Source organism: Chionomys nivalis, chromosome 2 (genome assembly GCF_950005125.1).
Source record: "Chionomys nivalis chromosome 2, mChiNiv1.1, whole genome shotgun sequence".
Classification (NCBI taxonomy): Eukaryota; Metazoa; Chordata; class Mammalia; order Rodentia; family Cricetidae; genus Chionomys; species Chionomys nivalis.
The window spans coordinates 5107660-5128454 of record NC_080087.1 but is presented as its reverse complement, the minus strand read 5'-3'; the positions used below and the strand labels follow the sequence as shown (position 1 = coordinate 5128454).

Sequence of the window (20795 nt, the reverse complement as noted above, 5' to 3'; positions counted from 1 at the left end):
CACCAAGAACACAAACTTACAATTACTGGTGTGAAGTTCTGAATATATTTGAATGCTTCTGATAATCTCACTGGATATGAACATAACACTACTCTCAGGAAGGTTATGAGAGTAAGGCCTCTGAGGCATTCTGGGTATGAGTCTTTGACAGGATGGAGTCTGTCCATTCTGATCTTGAACTCTAGATTGAAGTGGGTGACCGGCTTTGTGGGATGTCCCTGCAGTGGATGATGCGCCTTTGATTTCTGCACCCACGCATGACTACGTCTACATATTAATTCTTTGTAAACTGAGGCTTTTAGCTAAGCTAGAGAGTGTTGTGTGTTATTAACATTTCGTCACACAAATCAGAGCCAGTGTGGCATGTCGAGTCACCCCGAGAGAGGCGCTACTGAGAGAAGTATTCTGGGAGGAGACTTGGGACATCATTAGGGAGTCCCGGATGTAGGAACTGGATCCCTCTCACTGCTGGTTTCCTGCTCAGACCTTCTGAGCTCATCTTGGGACATAAGCTCTCCAAACCTCTCCGCTGAAAGTCATTTTCTCTTTTGTTTGGAAACTTATTTTTCCTCCTGTTTTGTCATGACTGTGACTGAAGAAAAAATATGATACTCTGTTTTAGAATCAATTTTTAAAACTAAAAAGAGTGCTTTCTTTAGAATGCTTGCATGGGAAGGCACTTTACCAGTTTAAGTTTTTTTCTAATTTAGCTATTTTTAAATAGTTATATTTTTCTCACAAATCTTGATATATTTTATGATATCTAAGGCTACACCTTTAATTTCTGCAGGAGCACATTGTTCTTATCAAGTTATACATGAAACGAAATTATGAGTTGAAGCAAAAGTTAATTAATAAACTACTTAAGATAGTTTTCTGTGTTTCTTATTTTGCCTTGCTGTTTAAAAGTCAGTACCCTTTTATTTCCCGTTTGTGCTTTGTCAATTCTTAAGTCCACATTGACATTTTACAGACACCCATGGAGTACTGAAAGCCGGTGGGTTTCCCAGAATATCCAGTCACAATTTCAACCACTTTTAATCGTTTGGGGAAAGAGAGAGGAACACACACACACACAAACACACACATGCACACACATACAAACACATATGCACACATGTACATGCACACATACGAACACAAACACACATATGCACACACATACAGGCACACACATACACACATGCATGTGCGCACACACAAACACATATGCACACATGCACACATACAAACACAAACACACATATGCACACACAGAAACACATATGCACACATACAAACACAAATATACATACACACATGCATGTGCACACACAATCACGCACACATGTGCATACATACACAAGAACGGTGGCAGGAAACCAGTCTGTCCAAACTTGAGTGGCATGGCTGACCACACTGCGGCCTTGTTGGAGAGGATGTGTCACTGCAGCAGGGGCTGACCACACTGCTCATTAGGTGGTGGACAGAAATATTTATCCTATATACTTCATTTTGCATGCAGCTTGAGCTTTCTAAACAGGTTGCCCAGAGAACAGAACCATCATAGATCTTTTCACTGCTGTCTGTCTTCCATGTCCCCAGAGGTAACATGTACCTTGAGATGCAGGTTGTCACACTGACCAGTGATGCCAGGGTGTTGCCATCAAACACCCCATGGTCACTGGAGCCTTATTCAGTGTTAGGTCCTTAGAAATGCATGGTGATGGTTTTCATCCTTCTGACATCATACATCACGACTTCACTGCCTCGTGTCCCCGGTGCTGCACCTGTCCATGTGATTTGTCTGCTGCCCTTATTGTTTAGACAGGACCTAGTCACTTATATTTAGAAACAGGCAGTGAAGCTTCTCAGTACCATTTCTTCATGACAGCTCTTTTTTCCCCCCACGGTTTATTTGTTCACTTTCTGGCTTATGTTTTGGTTGCTTCCAATGTGGAGCAATTATGTTTATATACAAGTCCGTGTAGATTTATATTCACATGACATGGCTACATGTGTAGGTACAGGATTGCAGTAGATGTCTGTGTTTGACTTTGTTTCCTCCAGTGGCCGTGGCATTCTGAAGTTCTACTTACTTTGGTGAATGTAATGGTTTGAATGAGAATGGCCCTATAGGCTCATATGTTTGAATACTGTTTGGGAAGGATGAGGAGATGCGGCCTTGTTGGAGAGGATGTGTCACTGCAGCAGGGGCTTGGATAAAACTGATGTCATCCCCAGGGTCCTCTCTGCCTCCTGCTTGTGGATCAAGATGTGAACTCTCTGCAAGTAGAAGCCCAAGATGCTTTGGTCACGGTGTTTTATCACATGGTAGAATACTAACTAACCCTGAGGTCGGTATCAGGGAGTGGACTAGCGCTGTGATAGACCAGACCGTGTTATCTTTAGTTTTTTGGCAAACGTGCAAGACTTTGGGACTTTAGGCCGGAACGGCAGAGCCAACAAAACCCTCTGACATAAAGACACAGAGCTACAGGATTTGGAGTTTTCCCTCCTGGGTTTTTGTCTTGCTTTGTTCCAATATTTACTTCTTATGCTCTGCTTTCTCCTTTCGGGAGAGGAGATGTATATTTTGTGCCACTGTATATTAGAAGTATGTAATTTGAATTTTGATTTTACAGGGGCTTACAATAAAGAGATTGCCTTGAGTCTCAGAGGATACTTTGGACTTTAGGCTTTTAAACAATGTTGAGACTGTGAAAGACTGGGAACTTTTAAAGTTGGGCTAAATTTTGCATCATGATATGGCCACAGCCTGTGAGGAGCAGGGAGTGGGTTCAAAGAAAACGCTACCTCTGTGTTTTCTCGAGGCTATCACCCACCCAGGGAGCTCTGACCCTCCGGAACCGTGAACCCACTCAAACCCTTTCTTCCGTGAGTTCCATGCCTCGCCAGCCTTTGGTGCTGTCACCCTTCCGGGCTTTAGCTCTTGTCCCAGGGTGTAGTTGTGCGTCCTGATTGTGTTGACTGCAACACCCTTACAGCGCTTGAGCCCGAGCACCATTCTCTAGGCTCACTTCATGTCTGGAAGTGCTCCTCGGTGAGATGCTTGTGCAAATATTTCATTGAGTTATTTACTTATTGCATTTTGAGCGACCTTCCTATGTCGGGATGTGCTTTGTAAACATCTTATCCCTGTGTGTGGCCTCCTTTCATCTGCTTTGCAGCATCTTCCTGTGAGCAGATGTTTTGGTTTGTAGTGAAGTCCAGCTTATCAGCTGACTCTGTGTTCACGGCCTACTTGCGTCTGAGAGCCAGCCTGTCCCCCTGTGAGTTGCCGATCGCCTCGCTTTCTTGCTGCCAGGGCTCCTTGACCCCTGGTAGATAGGCATATAAAACAGAAATTAAAATCTAACATTTACTGATTTGTTATTTAGTAATCATGATAAAATTTATTTTTAATTTAGTTCTCTGACGTGTACATGATTTTACTATTTATTAAAGCTAAGAGAAATTTTGCATTTTGTGCTGTGGATGTGCTTGCTGAGTTTTGCATAGAGTCTTGGCTGAACATCTGTTACTGTGGGATGCACAGGAACACCTTGAAGGTTTTTTTTGAGATGATCAATATTCTGATTGTATAATTGTTAGTATTGAGAATATTGCTTCTCATAAATATATGATATAAAATGTCAGAAATATATTTAAGACCATTTCAGAAATGGTTAGGAATTCTGTTCTTACACAAAACCACTTTATTTATATACGTATACAGGTCTGCATGTGTCTGTGTGTGTATATATATATAGGCTGAGAAATGATGGTACGTAAATATTCTGCCCTTCCCCCATAATCAAACCCTTATGTTCTATTAGAACAGAAAACCTTGTAATTTTTGACATATGTCAGTCTCGAATCTGAGAAAGGAGTTTCAGATAGTTTTCATTGGTGTTCTTTGGTATAATAGTGTCTTCAGTGGGGTTACTATTGCTGTGATGAAACACCATGATCAGAACCAAGTTTGGAAGAAAAGGGCTTAGTAGCTTACGCTTCTATATTTCTGTTCATCATCAAAGGAAGTCAGGACAAGAACTCAAACAGGGCAGGAACCTGGAGGCAGGAACTGAAGCAGAGACAATGGAGGAGTGCTGCTTATTGGCTTGCTTCTCATGGCTTGCTCACCTGCTTTCTTATGGAACTGAGGATCTTCAGCCCAGGGGTTGCCCCTCCCACAATGGGCTGGACCCTCCCACATCAATCACTAATTAAGGAAGAAGATTTCCATAGGCTTGTGTACAGCTTGATCTTATGGAGGCATTTTCTCCACAAAGGCTCCCTCCTCTCTGAGGCCTAAGCTTTGTGTTAGTTAAACTGACATAAAACTCGCTAACACTACAGACCCCTTGTCGACTTGGCACACAAACACATTACTGTGAAGCCACAGACTTTTCTCAAGATCACACAGCAATATAAATATCACATATAAAATCTCCAAAATGCTGTAGTCTTCTGCCACAACCGGGTAGGACCTTCCCTGATAGCCTCTCCTGGGCTCTCTTCAGGGACTCCAGCCCTGCCGCTCAGTGCCAAGCCTCAGCTGCCCTTCAGGGCCCCTTCACATCTTCCAAACCAGTACCATGTGGGTGACTCTTACACTGCCAAGTTTGACTGCCAACTGGAGGTACAGCATTGGCTGTTTTGTGTGCTGACTGCAGAAACACTTCCCAGAAGCCTTCCTCTCAATGGTGCTGGTCTCTTCTTAATCACCATGAGTTTTTCATCTCCAGCTGACCAGCATCAATTGTCACAGTAAACAAACATTGTAGTTCAGTGGTCCTGGTCTCTTCCTAATCAGCTGAGTCTTCAGCTTCCTCTGACTCAACACCCCAGTCTTCACATAATGGTCTGGTAGAGTCTTTGCTTCCCTCTGAAACCCTGCACTGCCTTTAGCATTCTTATCTTCAAAGATCTGAGAGAAGAATCCGCTCAGGTCCCAACTCCAAAAGCTCTTCTAGACCAAAGTTCCAAAGTCCTCCCCAAAACATTATGGTCAGCTCTGTCACAGCAATACCCCACTCCTGGTACTAATTTCTGTCATAGTTGAGTTACTATTACAGTGATAAGACTTCATGAGCAATAGCAAGGCGAAGACAAAAGGGTTTGTTTGGTTTATGCTTCCACATCACTGTTCATCACTGAAGGATGTCAGGGCAGGAACTCAAACAGGGCAGGATCCTGGAGGCAGGAACTGATGTAGAGGCCATGGAGGGGCTGCTTACTGGCTTCATTCCTATAGCTTACTCAGCCTGTTTTCTTATAGAACCCAGCACAATCAGCCCATAGGTGGTACTACCCATAATGGGCTGGAACCTGTCCTATAAACCACTAATTAAGAAAATGTCCTGGAGTTCCAGTGGTGTGATTGATTAGTGTTCAGTACTTATGCAGACAATATCCTATGAGCTTGCCTACAGTTTGATTGTCTTAGAACTTGTGTTGCTGCGATGAAACACCATGACAAAAGCAACTTGGGGAGTGAAGGGTTTACTTCAGGTTACCTGTCACTTCTCTTTTATTTAATCAGTTAATTAAATTAATTAATTTAATGTCACTCTCTTTCCATATTTGTGTGTGCGTGTGCATGCGCTTGTGTGCACATATGCATGGGGCACACACATGCTAGGGCATGAGTAGCACATAGGTCAGGAGACAGCTTACCTGCGTGGCTTCTCTCCTCCCACCATTGGGTCCTCCAGGTCAGCTCTGTCAGACTTCACAGCAAATGTCATCATCGAATGCACCATCTCATTAGCTCCTTTGGCTCAATTTCTAAGGCCACTGTTTTAGAGAGGTGGCACTCCCTGACCTCTGACAGGCTGGGTCTCTGTCAGATCTGCTCTCAGTAAACTACAGTGGGAAAGCCACTGGCTTCAGGTAGAGCCAGTTTCCTAATTTATGGAGTTTTTAAGCGTCATTTCCTCCTACACAGCACAATCTCAGACAATTCGGTGTTCTCCTCACTAACCCCGAAAGGTCCGTCCTGGGACAGCAGGCTCAGAGCAGGAGCTGGCTGATTTGCTTGACTCTTTCCTGGACAGCCTTGGCAGAGTACACGGTGTTGGAGTGTGACCTCTGGATGGGGACTTGCCAACAGAGGGATGGGAAGAGTCTGGCTTTATGAGGCTAGAATGAGGAGGAATGAAAAGTTTCTCAGAATCTCAGCACCGCTCTGCAGTCAGTCCTAATACCCCTGAGGGGTGGGAGAACCAAAGGACATTTGACGTAGGGTCCCTTGGTAGACACCAGGCACAATGGGATTTCAGCCTAGAATTTCTTTGGCCAACATCGGAACACATGGGGACACTAGAGAGAGATCAGGGGAAGAGACTGCAGGTTAGTATCCGCCCACAGGGCATCTGTGAACATTCTAGGAGGTCTGTCTCTGTTTTGGTTTGGTATGATGCTTCTCTTCCCCAGACGAGGTACAGAATCAAGACTTTGAACTTGAGTCTACTTGCTGAGCAATGCCATTTTGAGTCTAGAGAACCTGGATCTAGGTATTTTGTCCAACCTCTATTTTGGAAGTATGCTTTTTGTTTGTTTGTTTGTTTGTTTTGTTTGTTTGTTTGGTGCAAGTGAGCCGCTTTGCCTGGTTTGTCTTTTAGGGGTGCGGAAGGTGCTGGCAGTTTGACTCCATCCCAGGATTGTGTACGCACATCAGTTTCCTGGTTATGCTCTCCTACAGGATGTCAGTCTATGGGAGTCTGGGTCTCCTCACTGATGGAATACAGGGCTTTAACACACACCTTCTGTGTCCTGAGGATTACAAAGGGTGTTGTTTTCCTAGTATCAGCCTGGCATGTGTGCTGACCGCGATGGTGATGACCTTAGATGTGGAAGGCAAGCCTAAAGTCCCCCCAAATTATATCACATCTGAGCACAGGAAAAACCAAGCACTGTGATTCTGATTTTGTCTTGTGTGCATGTGTATGTGTGTTTGTATTCAAGTAAATCTACATTGTCCAAGCTGAGTTGTCTGGGGCACCTCTCCCCCTCTGCTTACTCCTCTATGTCATTCCTAGCAAATCCAGCTCTGAATTTTTTTTGTTTCCCTTCAAATTCTTTGATCATCTCATGTAGGTTTTGTATAATTGAAAAGAGAACCACAAGAGATTCCATGACTGATGAGGACAGCATGTATAAAAATTAAGCACTGTAATCAGTTCTAGGAAAAACTGAAAACCCACACGGAGGAACCTTTGGCATGGGAAAACATCGCTGATTTCAGTGTGATCTCAGATCCCCTCCGAAACTCAAATTATGGGGCCTCACCTCCCCCAGACCTGTGGGTCAGAAACCTGGGCAGGAAGTGGGCAGCCTCAGGGCAGCTCTGATGTTTCGTGGGCTTCCTGCTGGTGCCTTTTTATTGAGGTCACTGGGTGTTGGCAGTTCCATCATGGCACGAGTCATGAGCTGGTGAATACCCACAGTTAGTAATCATCACAAGACTGAAAACCAACTCTGTATGAGAAAGGATGATAGATACTTGGGTTTTGTGCATACACAGGCTTCAGGCCAACTTGGCCCCACCTATGAGCGGCCTCCCTGCAGCCTGACCACGGACCTTTCCTTATATATGTCTTCTCCACCCATACTCCACCCCCACACACCCTGCCTGTGCCCCTTGACAATTCCACACCTGCCCAGCTCAAGTACCTCACCTGTGGTGTGTGCTGACAGTCAGGAGTCACATACAGTCACATGCCAGAGCGGGAATAGATGCTTCCAGAAACAAGTCCTGGGGTTAAGGAGGCATTTTCTGAGAGAGTCCAGAAAATGCCTTTAAAAAGATAAGAACGAAGCTGGAAGACTTGGGTCCTAGCCCGTGACACTCATGTGTGCACAGCCGACTGTGCACACAGCAGTTTTCCTGTATAGCCAGCGTGAATTAGCTGCCACCAGGATGGCAGATTATTTCTCTATAGGTGCCAATGCAGGGTTCCTATAGGGGGCTGAGTGTAAGTGGGACCCTTGTGTTTCTAATCCTTCACTGGGCGTACTTCTCAAAGCAGCAACAGAGGCTCAAGAGTCAGGTGCATGCACAGATAGCGTTCAGCCTGTGTGGGCCTTGGGCTGCAGACACGCCTAGGCAGTGGAGGCACACACGCTACCCAAAGTGGCCCGGTAGCAAAGAGCATCCAGCTCCATGAGAAACTTCACATGGCAATGGGAAGGAAAGATCAAATCTGTGATTTATTCCTGAAATAAGGGAACAAACATTCCATAACACACTGTCAAGGCACAGGGAGAGGGCTGCAGTGTACTGCTGGGAAGGACTGTGGGCTCAGCTAAGGAAGTAGGGCACTTCCAGCCTGCCAGGTTGTGGCTGTGATAGCCACCAGGACCTTGACACAAGTCATTGTAGGTAAACAAACCAGTCCACACTCACCAGATTAGCAAGCAGGATGCAAGTAGAGGTGTGCACACAGTGTGTGTGTGTGTGTGTGCGCGCGCGTGCGCACACATGTGTGTGTGATGGGGTAGCAGTAGCAGGCCAGGGAGTGGCAGTAGCATTTCAGGGGCCACCATGATGCTCACCATGGAAGCCCAGGAACTCACGGAATTCTGGCCTCCCAGACTGTGTGGGACCAAGTCCAGAGGAAACAAAGCTCTATCGAAGCTAGATCTTCTCATGGTGTGATTTCACACCGGCTTTTACCCAAGTCTGCTGGACACAGAACTGAACCGGAATGACACACTCTGGTGGTCTCCTCACTTCTTAATGAAAACCTTCTCTCTAATAAAACCAGCGCGTTGGGGCCCACGGCGTCATGCTATACAGAGGGAAAGATGCACACAGAAAGTCAAACTCAGAGACACGGCAGTCCATGCCTCTTTCGTGCTCTGTCTGCAGTTCATGGGGAGAATTCATTGCTCAGTAGAGAGCGGGGAAGGGGAATAGCATGTCCTCTTGGAAGAACACAAGATTGCGTGTGCACACGGACTGGGTACTGGGCACGAAGCTCTGTCCTGCACGGCATTTCTGTGCCATCAGATGTGAGAAATGCCAATACAGAGAAAAGAAAATTTAGGGGCTTACTTGATAATGGCATGTGAGAGTATTACAGAATGAGACAGGAAGGTGGAAGGGCACCGTGGGACACTCAGGTAAACACATGTGCCTCTGGAGAGCCTCAACCTGTGCCTTACTGCCCACAGCGACTCTATAGCTCTGGGGAGTGCCTCCCCATGAAGATCTCTGTGGCTCTGAACTCAGCCACCATGCACGACTCTTCACTGCTTCAGACTTCCTCACAAGATGATATAACAGAGTGTTCTTTCTTTTGTTTCTAAAGTGTTGTTTTTGAAATTAATACAGCGGTTTTGAGATTCAGTCTTGATGATATATGTGTCTCCCATTCTTTCCTTTTTGTGATATATACATACAACTTTATATTACTGCATATAATATGTAATACTTTATCTGTGTATTTTTTTCAATTCATAGAGAAGCAATTTAAAAAGTCAGGCTGGGACCTTGGGGAAGATACTGTCTGTTCTTTCACTGGCTCCTTCATGAACCTGTGCTTTAACTTCTTCTGGATCAGTGTCTAGGATGGGACAATGGTACCAGCATTTGCTCTGCTGGGAGGCGGCCCTGTGAGCTCCAGGTCCTACATGTCCCACCATTTGGCTTTGGTGTTTTTAATTTGGAGCATGCATGTGTGTGACATCTCCGTGTTGTTAGGGTCACCATTTTCGTGATGACTAGAGATGCCATCCTCTTTGTCTTTAAGTTGATGGCTTACTTTCCGAAGTCTCGGGGAGTTTCAGATGAGGTTATTTGTGGTTTTACTGATGTGAAGAGTTGGGGTTCTTTGTCAGATGTGTGTCTTAGGAACACTCCCCCAATCTGTGGTCGCCTTTTACTTTTTAATTGCATCTTCTGGTGATTGTTTTAAATTTTAATGAAGCCTAATTGGCCCAGTTTTTTCTCTGTGGTCAGTCTGTCCCAAAGACACGGTGGAGGCAGTGACATGGTGGGGTACTTCTAATGTCTCCTTTTAGTCTTTGCATTTCAGGTTTTAGATTCCTGTCTCTCTCGTCTCACATAGTTATTGTGAAGCGTGAGTCTGTTCTCTTTAGTTGGTCTACAGTCGTGATGCTTGGCCGTGATTCCTTGGGAAAAGTTTCTCTTCCCCGTGAGTGTCTGGTTCCTTGTCAGCATCAATCAGATCATCACTTCGCGTCTGTTGCTAGGGGACCCTTCCTTCTTCTCCGTTCCTCTCTTTAGCTATCATATTCTGCTGTCTGGGTGAATGACTTTGTAGTACCTTTGCAAGTATGGCGACATTAGCCCCCTAACTGTGGAGCGGTGCTTCAGGCTTCACTTAGGCCTTTGGAATTCCATATTCATTTTAGAGTCCATGTGTCAGTTTCTACCGAAGAGCTTCTTCATGCATTATCTCCACTAATTAGTTTAGAGTAATTGACTTGATGATGTCCCTAAGTCTTGTTACCCATCTACAGACTGTACCTCTCCATTTATTTAGTTAAAAGTTGTTTTTTCAGTAATGACATTAAAAAATGTCTTATACCTCTCATTATGACTTTATTTCTAAGTATTTTAATTTTAATGTTATGACAAATTTTAATTACCTTTATTTTGCAATAATTTACTCATGGCATATAAAATATGAATGATTTTGCATATTCATTAGTAGTTTTTTCTTTATAGATGTTTTAGAGTATTTTATGTATACAATAATGTTGGGTGTATTTAAGGATATTTTTATTTCTTTAATTAAAATCTTCATTATTTTTTCTTTTTGACCTTGCTGCCTTGCCCAGGACCTCGTCGTGGGATGCTAGAGGAACACAATTTCCACATGTCAGCTATGGACATTTAAAGAATGTGTCCTTCACTTCAGACAAAGTTTTTCAGACTCCCTGTTTCCTAAGAGTTTTCTCTTTAAGTAATGAAGCTATTTACCCTAATGAAAACATATCAGTAGGAATATGGTCTGTCCTTGGGGTACAGCACCCAGACAACCCCTGGAAAGGTTATTAAAGTGTTGCCTGAGTGTTCTCAACAGCCTCTCTGGTTTTGCAGTCAGGGAATCCTTTTCCCTAAGACACGTGGGGTTCCACTGGTACCCCCTTTCTTGAGCTGGTTGGGCTGGTGTAATAAGGCTTTATGGATGAGGTCACTTAGAAATGACCCAAGGCTTTTTTCTACAGTTTTGGAAGGCTATTATTTCAACTTCAGGGTACAGGCCCATTTGGTTTCTGGAGACCCATTTTCTGATCTACAGGTGCCACCTTCTTGAGATGTCTTCACATGGTGGAAGAGGCAGATGAGTCCCCTCTGACCAGCTCTAGGTTCTGACCTGTGATCTAATCACCCATAGGTCCCATTTCCTAGTTCTATCACCTTAGAGGTGATTGAGGGGCATACACAGTGCACATGTGCACACACACACACACACACACACACACACACACACACACACACACCCCACCCTTTACATTAGGAACATGCAGCCTCATGGCCAGGTAAATCCAAATACGGGTCCCACTGCCTCTTCCATGATACCCTCACTTTCCTCATTTTGCACTGAGTCAATAATTTGGAAGGTTTAATTCATGAGTTAAGTAATAAATGAAAGTCAGCTTTACTTGATTTCTCCTTCAGACTCAGCTTACAAAGAAATAAAGAGATAGAAGTAGACTAGTCCTACCAGGACTAATTAGCCATGGGTTAAGCTCAATGTGATGGCCATTCCATTTAACATTGCATTTATTTTACACTGAGCTGGCTGTACAGCAGGAGCTCCAAGAGCGGCCTGTGCAGATCTCGGCAGTGGTTAGGGCTTGGGAGGAGTCAGGAGGAGAGATGACCACATTACGAACTGCCTTCTTGCTTTTCCTTCTCTTTATGAAGGTCTCGCTCACTTACTAAAGCATCCTCTACCTTCATGGTGGCTTATCCTGCAAGAGACTATGATTGCATCTTTCCGGCGACCTTGAATTTCCAATGCACAAGCAGATTGTCAAATGCCAGCTCCAGCTATCTGCACCACCTTAACGCCCATGCAAAGAAGACTCTGCCAGAGCAGCTTCAGTATTTTACAATGTGTGCAACAAATTTTAGAGTTTTTAAATTCAATAAGCTTCATTTGCTTATGAGGCTCTTTCAAATATGACATAAATTTCTCATCGGGACATTTCAAAAATTTTCCATTACCAATCCTATAGACACAGCCTGTCCTTGGAATGGAGCACCGAAAATACTTTGTGGCCAGATAATCACACTGTACGTTCTAGGAACTAATGAAATTTTGAACGAGTGCCAAGCAAACCTTAGCTGAATTGAAGAGGTCTGCACTGCCGAGCTGCTGCACGCAGAGCGGCTGCTGCTCCCGCAGGCCGTTCCAGTTACTCTCACAAGGATAGCCCAAATGGGTCCGCAGAGAAGGGTCAACTGTCTTCAGAGACAGCAGCTCTAACCCTTGTTGCTTGGTCTCTTGAATGGCAATCACAGCCTTGATGGGATTTGGGAAGAGAGACCAGTGACTGTCAATTTTATTTTGTGCCAGCTTCCTGGTGGTAGTTGGGAAAGACTTTATCAAGATCCCAGCAAGCTCAGGTACATTTCATGTGTGTATCTGCACATGTCAGGTAGACCCACAGTCTACACAGAAAGTGAAGGTCACATGGGGAACAGTAAAAAAAAAAGTCAGTTAAGGCTCAGTGTCTTAATTTCTGTTTTGCATTTAGGGAGTCTTTGAGTACCAGCTATGAGGCTTGAATGATCCCCACAGGCTGAGCTTATCCTACAAGGTGTCTGTTTGGACGTTTGACTGCTTTGTTGTCTGGTAGTCCTTCTGAAGAGCAGCTTAGGGGGAGTATTTGCAAGACACATCCCTTCCACTTAAGGCACATGATGCTGTGGCTTTTAGAAACTAGAAATTGCGCTTGGTGATGTAGTCCGCTAACAGACAGATCACAGAACTGCGCTTGGAATCACTGAACCCCTCTGTGGCTTTCTAACTATTATTTGTCGTATCTAGAGATGTTCACGCACGGGTAGTGAATGCCAAGTGTTCTTCCAGCACTGGCACAGTGAGGAAGGTGACGGTAGACGTTTATGAGACCCAGGCAGATGTCTGGGTCATACTGCTGTCTCCTGGTCTGAAGAGCATCACCCGGGCTAGGCTCCATCCTTTGTACCACACCTGCTGCCTGTAGATGGGGCAGCACCGAGACAGAAGCCACAGTGCCCCATCCACCTCCTCATGGGTTCCGTGGACATCACAGTGTTCATGAGCCCCTTGAGACTGTAGCCAGTGCCTTCCGAGCAGGCTTGGACATAGTTGTCTCGTCCCACTTTCCAAACTGTAGAGATTTTCTCTTGTGCGTGGTGTTCTTAGCTTGAGTGGGACCTTCTCTTACTGCCCTTTGTCTGAGTGAGACTTTATGTGGCTGCTCGAGGGTCTTTGGTTTATTTTCTCTTACTGGTTTAAGCCCCATTTGTATTGTTAGGAAAGCTGATGTGTGTGTATCTGTGTGTTTGCGTGTGTCTGTGTTTATGTGTATATATGTGTTATGCATGTTTATATGTGTGCATGTGTGTGTCTGTGTTTATGTGTATATATGTGTTATTCATGTTTATATGTGTGCATGTGTGTGTACGTATGTGTATATTTGTGGATATGTGTGTTTGTATATGTATGTGTGCGTATCTGTGTGTGTATGCATGTGTGTGTATTTGCTCCCAGTTTATCTATCCATATTTTTGTAGATACCACTCGGATGTAAACTAGTGGTGGCTAAAGCCAAGAAAAAACTGAGTCTATAACCTGAGAAAAGATGGCTTTATGCCCTGTAGCCCATGCCTCCTGTAGGGAAGCGGGTGTTTCCTCCACAGGAACATGAAAACAATAACAAGTGTTTCTCAGGGAGCGTGTGCCGGCTTAGGAGGCAAACAGTGTGGCTACCTGAGAAGAATCACATGTTCTTGTCCTCTTGCATAAAGCCTTCCAGCCTCACAGTAGATGGCTGAGAAGGTAGGAGGGGACCTCCTGTCTGTCCTTAGGCCTGGTTCCCACTATAGTGCTGCGGCTGCACACAGCATCGCTGAGCTGCGACTGTCCACCAGTTGCCAAGGCTGGCTCTGTATGCCTGCTCACCACGTGTCTCCCTCTCCCTTCAGCCTCCTCCTGTGACCAGGAGCACCAGTCAGCTCTGGAGGAAGCCAAGCAGCCCAAGAATGACAACGTCGTGATCCCCGAGTGTGCCCATGGTGGCCTCTACAAGCCAGTGCAGTGCCACCCGTCCACCGGTTACTGCTGGTGTGTGCTGGTGGACACTGGGCGGCCCATTCCTGGGACCTCCACAAGGTAAATGCATTCTTTCAGGATGAGACATGGGGTCACGGAGCCAGGGAAATGGAACATCACCCCTCCTGCTGTCCTGCTGCCAGGTGCTTTCTGCTATGGATTCAGCACCTGTTAAATTCATATTCTGGGTGTGACAATCACACGGGGACTCTGTCCTCTGTTCCCTGTGCCTGGGCTGATTAGGAAGAGTGGTTCTGGCCCTGGGAAGGGAGGTATCCTCTTTAGCAGTCATGGGACATCAAGCATGAAGCAGAGGAGGGTAATTCTAAGAAAGAGCATTTGGATCACATAAAAGCCTAAACACACACCCTTTTTTCCTGCTGGCTTTACACAGAGAGGTTAAATATTTAAGAAACCAAGGAAGCCAAATGCTTCAGATAGCTTTCTATAGAATTTAATATTTTCATCTAGAAATAATCATTTGAAGAGAAGAATGTATAAGACAAGAGTGATCAATGTTATTCATGATTTGCTTGTGTTTTTCTATCAGTTTGAGCAAACAAATATGTTCTTCCAGAGAACCAGCAGGAACTAGTACATACCTGGGCAGGGTGTTCCTGAGCAGGAGCCTGTGCCCAGGGGACACCTGTCAGCAGTCTTTTGTCATTTGACTTTGATAATTTTTCCCCTAGACTTATAAATATGCCAACATCTTTTCTCTCAGAATCATGAGATTTGCACTCTAGTTTCATCCCAGGTGCCTGGATGAACACTAGAAAGCTTCCTAAATGATTCAAGAGTCACACCTAGTGCTCAGTAGGAGGCACTGGTCAGCAAAGACCCCCCCAGGAGGAAGCAAAGGACATTTTCTCAAATGACAAAGCAAGTCTGGCCCATCTGGGTCACCTCCTAGCTCCTGAGTGAGGCTGTCTTCCCAGCTGCCTCATTTGGATACTGTAACATGTTATAGCATCACAGCCTCTAGCTCCTGAGTGAGGCTGTCTTCCCAGGCGGCCCTGGTTTGGATACTGTAGCAATGCTGTGACATCACAGCTGATTCTAGCACTCAGTACCACCTTGCCCTGACCACATTGGAGGACAATGTGTGTTCTCATTGAGCCAGAGGCTGAGACTAAGCAGGGCCCTGGGACAGCCGTGGGCTCGGAAGCAAGCTCAGGTGTGGCTGAGCTAGAATTGCCACTGTTCCTAGGTTTGGCTATGGATTCACCGTTTTCGGAGCAACCTCTCTTGGAGGTGATCTTCCTACATACTTGACCCTCTGCTCCTTCACCATGACTCACTTGGGCACCAGTTGGCTCCTGCCGACTCTGGCCTTGGCCCCACGCCACACTTCTACCATGAGGAGAAAGGCCCCGACAGATGTTTTCTTAGAGTTGGCCATCGCAAGTCCTTGCACAGTCAAAACCAGCCCTCCTCCAGCTGGCTCAGAAACAGTGAGATCAGCAAATGCTATGCCCAGAGAACCCAAGGAGAGTTTAGATTGTGACTGAGTAGAAAGCCAGACACCCTCTTTCCTCTGTGCATACTTTCCCTGAGTTTCAGGCAAACAGGACAACCTTGGCTCCCCACGTCCATGTTTTCCTGGTGGAAGGTTCAGGAAAGGGCTCAGGCTAAGCCAAACTGAAAGGGCCGTGCTGAAGGCTGTCTTCCTCTGAACTGCACCTTCTTCCATTCACTAAACAAAAGCCAAAAGAGGGTGTTAGATCCGTTGGCACTGGAGTTACAGACAGTTGTGAGCTGCCGTGTGGATGTTGGGAATTGAACGCGGGTCCTCTGGAAGAGCAGCTGGTGATCTTAACTCTCTCCATCTCTCCAGCCCCAAGGGAGTTTCTCCTTTTAACAGTGAGGACAACCTTTCTCTCTGAACCTGTGGACTTGCTCTATGGCAGTCTCCTCCCTGGGCTGTCAGCAGCCCGGCTAGGGAAAGGGGCTATATACCATGCTTCCTCAGTGAGCACCAGGTTAGGGACAGGTTCCAGTCCCTGATACAAAGGGATGATGCTACCTGCAGCATCCAACAGCCCTGCAAACAGGGCACCTCCAAGGTGGAGAGTAGTTCAGAGGTGGGCAGGGACAGGCCAGACTTTCTAGTCAGGGTAGGGTGCAATGTCCTGGGGTAGATGAGCCTATGAGGTAAAGACAGCGTGTGGGGTACAGAGGGAGCTGGCACAGGAGAGCAGAGAGCATAGTCAGGTTCACACTCCCCACAACTGTCCTGATGGACAGTGCTGGCCTGTGTTGCTGCATTTGGTCCGTGGTGGTAAGAACATGTCCTGGCGTCCCTTCCTTATTTTCCTCTCAGTAAACACTTGAATGATTTGAATGTCTGTGGTGTTCCAGCCATCATGCTGGAGGACTGGGACTTGGGGAATGACGAGGATAAACAGCAGGGCTTCCGGAGGGAAGCGGGTGATGGTGACAGAATGGGTCCATGGCTAAGGTTAAATGAGGAAATGTTTTGGAGGACGACAAACCTGCAGGGCATTGAGCAAGAACAAGTGCTCGAGGCACAGAGACACAGAGCAGGTGGGTGAGGTCCCTGAGACTGTGAGACTAAAATGAGCTGTGGGGGAAGTCAGGGAGTGAGGTGTGAAGGCCGCACAGTGAGGCCCAACACTGACCAGAAGGTAGAGTGCCACCAGGCAGCCTTTGTCCAACATGGAGCAAGGAAAGAGTGGAACAGGGCAGCCCTGACGGGGAATTGTCCTAGATTGAACTCAGCATTTGCTTTCCCTATCTTCTTTCCTGCTTCCCTACAAGGACTTGACCTTGAAAACCAGGAGGCAATGAGTATCAAAGACCTTCCCATTTATAAGCTATCTCTCTGTCCTCGTGTGCCACACAGGAATAAGGTGCTTCTGTCGTGGACGTGAGTCAAAGTCACAAGCCCTGTGCTATGACCCTTGCAAAGCTGACCTTCCCTCTGGAGCAGCCTGGCAGTGGGGTGGTGGCTCTTGCAGGTTCTCCTGCCCCTTGGGGGTCAAGATTGACATTCTCACCATATTTTTTGTGATCCTGCATGGGGTTAGGGCATACAGTCAGGCTCTGCTGCCAAGCCTGGTGGCACTCAGGCTGGAGGAGGGGCAGATTTCTACCTGGCTGCCGGCCAAGAGTAGCAGGGGTTTGGAGGAGGCTATTGGATTCCTCGGGCAGGCTGACAGCCAGCCACTCCATTAGTGCCACAACAGGCTTCCCTTTCAGCCTTGTAAGGACTGGCTCAGGCTCTGTCCACCTGCCTGGTGCCACAGTCTGGCCTTGAGACAGCCTCCGTTTCTGACCCCAGCGCTCTGCACAGTGGCCATGCGCATGTGGCCGTGTGGGCGTGAAATTGCACTTCTCCATGGCAGCAAGCCTGGTATCTGATGGGCAGCCACGGCCAGGCAATGTTCTTTGTTTTCCTTGCGCGCAATAAGTGCTGTTGAAAGAACAAAGGTTGTTGCAGCCAAGTTCTCTTCAGTAAACCCACGAGCACCTCTCCAGATTACCATTTCTGCATTGGCAAGCCCTTCTTGGTGTTTTTTTTCTTCAAATGAGCAGAACACAATTACTTAAATGTGCTCTTCAAATCTCAGCACCATTGCAAGGCTCGAGACAGCTAAGCCCCAAATTAGAGCAGAGATCAAATGAGTTGGAATGGAGCATCAAACAGCCTGGCTCTCAGACTGTGTGAATGACATGAGCACTGAAAAGAGAACTTAGCTCTCTGACTCTGCAACACAGTCTGTGGCCCCACGTATGATGGACTGCTGGCATGGGGCTGAGACACAGTCACACTTCTCTGTGGGTCACTGTAGCACAAACATCAGCTCTCACTTCCCCCTCACCCTCAAGCACTGCCTGGCACCTGGAATGAAGCTCTGGGACCCGGGACATTTATTCTCAGTAAACTTAGTGTCACTTAGGAATCGTGGGTACTGACCCCCGAGCCAGCTGGGTGTATGCCTCAGTGTCTTCAGATGCATTTTGGCTCCTGTCTGATGATGTGGTCCTGGGTTGTAGAAGCCAGCTGAGTAGATTTCTCTCCACCCAGTTGTCACTGCCTTGTGGTTGTGAATGTTCCCTGCTGCCTGGCACTGAGCCTCCGTGTTCTCAAAGAATATATCCCAGTGGTTTTGGGGAAGGACATGAGCATTCAGCTGTTTACTGGACCGGGGTGCTCGGGGACACTAACTGTAGAAGCGGCATTTCAGAAAGATAAAGTTGTGTGAAGAGGGTGTTGGTTTCTCTGGTGTCAAAGCTGTTGTTCAGGGGAAGGAGGCAACGGTGCAGGGACTCTGGGTCTTGTCACAGCTAGGCTGCACATACTTTTGGATGTGGTGTTCTATCAGAAGTCATTTATTATGTATTATATTATTCATACCATAGCATATATCTTATTGTTTTGGTGAGATAAATTCCCATGTAACCAAGGCTAGCCTCAAAACCACTATATAACCAAAGGTACCTTAACATATTTTTAAAGTGTGTGTGTGTATGTGTGTGTGTGTGTGTGTGTGTGAGAGAGAGAGAGAGAGAGAGAGAGAGAGAGAGAGAGAGAGAGAGATTCTGAGTACAGACTTGTCACATCATGCATACGGAGCTCAGGAGACAACATTCTGGGGTCAGTTTTCACAGCAGATTTTGTGGGTTGAACTGGGGTTGTTGGACATGTGTGACCAGCACTTCTATGATAGCTATGATTGCTGTGCCTACAATTCCTGCTCCTCCTGTCTCTACTTTCTGGGTTCTGAGATGACAGACATGCTGCCATGCCCAGTTTTGGGAGACTTTAAGGAGTATCTCATAATGAGAAATTTCATTTTATTTTATTTTCTGTGGTAGGGAAATTAGTTAGTAATGAAAAATAACATTGGATAAAAGTTCCCACACCACTGTAGCAAGGAAGAGAGGATTAAGAGTCAGTAGAACTTCGCCATTTCACGACTGTTCCATTTGTATCTGCTCCTCACTGCTCCTAACCTTCATTCTCCCATCCTAGTTGGTGCTGCCCGCCCTTAGTCTGACAGGTACTCCAGGAGGGAGCTTCCCTGTCTGTCACCTACCACATGTGAAAGAACCCGTCCCTAAGAAGGAATCTCCATGGTGGGTGGATGCTTGGGACTTGGACAAAGAAGGGTTTAATTGTGGGAAACAGAGAAACTCAGCCAATGCTGAAGGCTGGGGTCTACTGGTGAGGCTGGGATCACAGGGCCACACCTTCCGTTGGGTGATACAAGTCAACAGGAAAGGTGGTCATGAGATACCCATGAGAGAAGCCCCTCCTCACTGGGATAGACCTCTCTGGCCCTCCACACTTTGTTCTAGAACAATCCCTTCCCTGCCTTCACAGCAAGAGAGTAGTGGTCTTAGTTGTGTTTCTGTTGCTGTGAAGAGACACCATGACCATGGAAACTCTTATAAAGAAAAACATTTAATGGGATGGCTCACAGTTCCAGAGGTTCAGTCCATTGTCATCATGGCATGAACGCGGACATGGTGCTGAAGAAGGAGCTGAGAGTCCTACATCTAGAACGTAGGCAGCAGGAAGTAAACTGTCTCACTGGACATATTTTGAGCAAAGTAGACTTCAAACCCAGACCCACAGGGATACACTTCCTCCATTAAGGCTACACCTACTCCAACAAATCCACACCTCCCAATAGGGTCCCTCCCTGTGAGCTTATGGTGACCAATTACATTCAAACCCCCACAGTAGTATACTACACGGAGAGAGGAAGCTGATGGTCTGATCTCTGATTCAGGACTCTTCTCTACCCCAGCACAGTAGTGTGTTATACAGGGAGAGGAAGCTGATGATCTGATCTCTGATTCAGGACTTTCTACGCCAGCACAGTAGTGTGTTATACAGAGAGGAAGCTGATGGTCTGATCTCTGATTCAGGACTCTTCTCTACCCCAGCACAGTACTGTGTTATACAGGGAGAGGAAGCTGGTGATCTGATCTCTGATTCAGGACTTTCTACCCCAGCACAATAGTGTGTTATACAGGGAGAGGAAGCTGGTGATCTGATCTCTGATTCAGGACTTTACCCCAGCTCTCACAGTGGCCTGGGCAAGGGTAGTTTCAAAGAGTTGTTGAGTACATCAGAGATTCATCTAGGCCAAAAACATTGAGGAAGCCAGCACTTCCAGGCAGAAAGTATGGGTAGACCTCTGAGGCATTTCACTAACACCGGATGGAACACAGAGCACGTTCCTTCCTTCTTTCTATTTTCTTTTTAAATGTCTGGACAAATTTGTGTAATCCCATGAGTCATATTGAGAATTACTTAGCCATTCAATGGCAGATCACTCGGGGCCCCAAGATCTGAGACCTGGTTCCTTTCCGAAGGTAGTCAAGTGGTCAAACCATTGCCCCATCCATGCCCACAATTCTCACCCATGTGTTTGAAAACACCCCAAGAGACTGCTGAGCAGAACGCTTGCTTTTCATAACATCACAAAGGAGAAGATGTGGGTGGGGAGGTGTTCAGGAATCACGAGACAAGAC

At 46.3% G+C, this 20795-nt stretch overlaps 1 protein-coding gene across 2 annotated transcripts in view; it reads left to right on the top strand.

Annotated features, from left to right (window-relative positions):
- Positions 1-20795, top strand: part of Smoc2 (SPARC related modular calcium binding 2) — a 131828-nt gene that overhangs the window by 82259 nt on the left and 28774 nt on the right. For both annotated transcript variants that reach the window (XM_057761527.1, XM_057761526.1), the window contains exon 8: positions 14159-14345. In XM_057761527.1, coding sequence (XP_057617510.1) covers positions 14159-14345 — 187 coding nt within the window. The remainder of the gene's footprint in view (positions 1-14158; positions 14346-20795) is intronic.